This window comes from Aptenodytes forsteri, unplaced genomic scaffold (assembly GCF_000699145.1).
Source record: "Aptenodytes forsteri isolate BGI_AS27 unplaced genomic scaffold, ASM69914v1 Scaffold444, whole genome shotgun sequence".
NCBI lineage: Eukaryota > Metazoa > Chordata > Aves > Sphenisciformes > Spheniscidae > Aptenodytes > Aptenodytes forsteri.
In genome coordinates, this window is record NW_008794178.1 from 299,438 (window position 1) to 303,789 (window position 4,352).

At 57.8% G+C, this 4,352-nt stretch overlaps 1 protein-coding gene across 1 annotated transcript in view; it reads left to right on the plus strand.

The window, feature by feature from the left end:
- The window catches only part of SLC4A5 (solute carrier family 4 member 5), a 24,978-nt gene that overhangs the window by 19,800 nt on the left and 826 nt on the right, over window positions 1-4,352 (plus strand). Inside the window, exons 19-24 of the mRNA XM_019473528.1 lie at window positions 1,213-1,391; window positions 1,498-1,570; window positions 1,741-1,809; window positions 2,077-2,250; window positions 2,401-2,555; window positions 3,794-3,886. Of these exons, the coding sequence (XP_019329073.1) occupies window positions 1,213-1,391; window positions 1,498-1,570; window positions 1,741-1,809; window positions 2,077-2,250; window positions 2,401-2,555; window positions 3,794-3,886 (743 nt within the window). The remainder of the gene's footprint in view (window positions 1-1,212; window positions 1,392-1,497; window positions 1,571-1,740; window positions 1,810-2,076; window positions 2,251-2,400; window positions 2,556-3,793; window positions 3,887-4,352) is intronic.

Sequence of the window (4,352 nt, forward strand, 5' to 3'; positions counted from 1 at the left end):
AGCTAGGCACGCTGTGCAAAGCAGGGGCTCGCCCTTTCCTTTGCAAGCTGTCTTTTTGGGGTGACAAAGCCTCCGGGGTGTTAAATTCACCCGATGCTGTAGGTAGTGTGGTGCAGAGGGGCGATGCGGCAGGGCAGGGGGGGGTGCATGAGATGCAGGGTGCAGCGTGGCAGTGTGGGGTGCATCAGGGTGATGCAGCATGTATGAGAGCAATGCAGGGTGCTTCAGGGGGATGCAGGGTGCACCATGGCAGTGCAGGGTGCGCTGCATGAGATGCAGGGTGCAGCGTGGCAGTGTGGGGTGCATCAGGGTGATGCAGCGTGTATGAGAGCAATGCAGGGTGCTTCAGGGGGATGCAGGGTGCATGAGGGCGATGCAGGGTGCACTGCATGGGATGCAGGGTGCAGCGTGGCAGTGTGGGGTGCATCAGGGTGATGCAGCATGTATGAGAGCAATGCAGGGTGCATAAGGGTGATGCAGGGGGTGCATAAGAGATGCAGGGTGCACCATGGCAGTGCAGGGTGTGTGAGGGCGATGCAGGGTCCGTCAGGGGGATGCAGGGTGCAGCGTGGCAATGCGGGGTGCATGGGGGTGATACAGTGTGTGTGAGAGCAATGCAGGGTGCTTCAGGGGGATGCAGGGTGCAGCATGGCAATGTGGGGTGCATCAGCACGATGTGGGGTGCGCTGCAGCAATGACGGGTGATGCAGTGGGGGATGCAGGGTGTACCATGGCAAAGTGGGGTGCATCAGGGTGATGCGGGGTGCTTCAGGATGATGTGGGGTGATGAAGGCTGATGCAGGGTGCACTGTGGCAATGTGGAGTGCATGAGGGTGACGCAGGGTGCTTCAGGATGATGTGGGGTGATGCAGGGTGCACCCGGGCAATGCAGGGTGCATCAGGGTGATGCAGGGTGCGCTATGGCAATGTGGGGTGCATCAGTGCGATGTGGGGTGCACCGCAGCAATGACGGGTGTACCAGGGTGATGCAGGCTGCACCACAGCCATGTGGGATGCATCAAGGTGACGCAGGGTGCTTCAGGGCCACGCAGGGTGCACCACGGCGATGTGGGATGCTTCAGGGGGTGCATCAGGGGGTTGCAGGCTGCGTCCCGGGAGAAACCTCGCCTTGCTGGGCCCTGGGGTGAATATAGGAACAGCTTCACGAGCCCTGTTGCCTCCCCCCCGACCCTCCTGGGTGCTGTGTTGCAGAAAGCAGCGGGCTACCACCTGGACCTGTTCTGGGTGGGCATCCTCATGGCCATCTGCTCCTTCATGGGCCTGCCCTGGTATGTGGCGGCCACCGTCATCTCCATCGCCCACATCGACAGCTTGAAGATGGAGACGGAGACCAGCGCCCCGGGGGAGCAGCCCCAATTCCTGGGCGTCAGGTGAGGAAGGCTCGGCCACGCTCTTCCTCGGGGTGGGGGGGCGGAATCCAGACGCAGCAGCGTGTCCAGCCAGCGTGGCCTCATCCTGCTTCTCTCGCTGTTCCAGGGAGCAGAGAGTGACGGGCATCATCGTCTTTGTGCTGACGGGGATTTCCGTCTTCCTGGCCCCTATCCTGAAGGTAAAACATTCCCGTTCCTCCGTCCCTGCTCCCTCCCTGCAGATATCTGGGGACCTGGGAAGAAAAAGCTGGATTTCCCCGTCTCCATGGCCCCCAGCGTTGGTCCCCGTCCCCGGGAACGAGCTGCCGCCTTCCCTGGGGTAAGCGCCGTCTCTTTTCCATGTCCCCAGTACATCCCCATGCCGGTGCTGTACGGCGTCTTTCTGTACATGGGCGTTGCATCGCTGAACGGCATCCAGGTAAGCGCTCCTCCTCCTCCTCCTCCTCCTCCTCCTCAATGGCCATGAAGGGGTCCTACGCCAGGGCAAAAAGGGAGATTTTGACCTCAAAATTTGCATGCATCCAGCATTTCCAGCTGCATAGGACAGTAGATATCCAAAACCCTCCGAGAAACATCGAAAAGCCCCAAATTCCCCATTTTGGGGACTAAAAGAGGGTTTATCTGGGCAACCCGGGAGCCTGGGGAATGGGGCAAAAGGCTGACACCGGCCTTCCTCCCACCGCAGTTTTGGGACCGCTGCAAGCTCTTCCTCATGCCGGCCAAGCACCAACCCGACTACGTCTTCCTCCGGCACGTGCCGCTGCGCCGCATCCACCTCTTCACGCTGGTGCAGATCGTCTGCCTGGCCGTCCTCTGGATCCTCAAATCCACCGTGGCCGCTATCATCTTCCCCGTCATGGTAAGGCCATCCCCCGGGCTGCTACTGCAGCCTCGTTTAGAAGATTTTTTTGAGATTTAAGGAAATTTTGGCTTGGTCCCGTGGTGGTTCCCAGGTCTTGGGATGAGAGATGCTCTTGCAGATCCCGCTTTTGCATCTCTCCCCTCCTAGATTTTAGCCCTGATCCTGGTGAGGCGGCTGCTGGATTTTGTCTTCTCCCAACATGACCTGGCCTGGATTGACAACATCATCCCCGAGAAGGAAAAGAAGAAGGAGGATGACAAGAAGAAGAAGAAAAAAGGCAACAAAGGAGAGAGCATTCCGGGGTGGTGGCTTTGGGGTGAAGGTCTTTGATTCATGGAGGTGTTTCACTGCATATATAGGACCGTCTGATTGAGGGGCTTTAAGTGATGCTTAGGGGCTGGCCGGAGGCTCCAGGGGATGCTCAAAGGGTCCAGAAAGCTGGAAGATCGTGGCAAAAATGAAATCCTTAGGGAAAAGAGCCAAAAGCCATGGCTGAGGGTACGGCACTCATCGTACGGTGGCAAAGCATCATTAACCCATGCAACCCCCTGCTGCAGCCCCTTCCCCGGGCAGAAGGGCTGAGAGTTTATTTGGGAAGAGGAAGGCAAAGCCGCCGCCGCCTCCTCCTCCTCGTGCACCCACTTCTGGAGGTTTTGGGTCCCTTTGGGGTGCTCCAGGTGGTCTCGGAACCCACCCAGGCGCTGCTTTCACCGAATTTCCCCACTTTCTTCCCCAGTTCCCACCTCCCTCAGTCATTAAGATCCCCATGGAGCCCCTGCCATCGCAGCCCCGAAACGGGGGTCCCCATTGCCTCAGCCGTAAGTAAAAGAGCTCAGGAGCCTCTCTCGCATTCCAGACCGCTTCCTAACCCCCCCCCCCTCCGCAACGTGATCCGCTCGGCCACCGATGGCACTAACCCCGCTAAAAGACGCAGCCTGGATCTGTCCCGCCGAAGCGGGGAGGAGGGTTTGCTGTATTTAAAGCAGGTTTGAGAGGATGCAGCGGGCTCGGTCCTGCTAATAATTTTATATTCCAGGTGGCTGGGAAGCCAGGACTCTCCTGGATCTCCCCCCTGAGCCGATGCTGATGGGGATTTTTAATAAATATATATATTTGGGAAGGTTTTGAGCCCCCAAAAGCAGGGGATGCAGAGCTTATGGCGGCGTTATCCCGGCTGCGAAAGAGCAGATGTGTTCAATTTGGCTCAACCTTCTGCCCGAAACATCGTACGTGAGCTGGTGCAAAGACAGCCATGACCAAAAAAAATTCAGAATAAATCCGGGTGAGTTTATTCCAGCTCGGCACCAGGTTGCATCATGATGCCAGCAAGTTTTGACGCGATAATTCATTGACTCTTTCCTCAAGCTGCCACTAGCAGGGGCTGGTGGGGCCTTTCTCTTTCTCTAATCACCCCCAAAATCAGCGTTTCTTGGGAGCTTTTCTCCTCCTCCCACCGTCCGGAGGACGCTGGAACCCGGTAGCAGGTTGGAGGCGGGGGGGATGAGTGGTTTTTTGCGGGGCTCCTTCCTCACCCGGGAAGTGTTTCACCTCCGTGTCCCCCCCAGGAAAGAGGTCCTCCACCTGGAGCTTTGCGTTCTGATTCCTCCCCGAACGGTTCAGACCTGGATCGCAGGTAAACGGCCCGCTCCCCCCGCCCCAGGGGACCAGCACCCGCCGCGGGAAACATTTTGGGGGTCACCGACCGATGCTCCCGGCTGAGCATCGCTCGCCCGAGCCGGTTGCCATCATCCTCGGGCATTTCTGAAATAGCTGAGTGGATTTTCGCAGCATTCCTCTGTATTTTGGGTGCTTTCGTTTGGTGGCCCCGGCTATCGGGTTGTTGGGAGCGGGGCTGTGTGGGATGACGCATCCCAAGCCTGGCACGAGAGGGTTTATAGCAACAAAAATGCCGCTGGGTAACAGCCACGGGGATTTTTAGGATTGGGATGTACATCTGAATCCCGAAAGCTTGGGATTATTCTCCCCCTGCAGCTGCGAATTCTGCAGATTGTACATATTAAAGGCAAAATATCATATTTTTATGAATTTTTACTGGCGGGGGGGGGGGGGGGGGGGCCTTTTTTGTGGTGTCTTGGTTG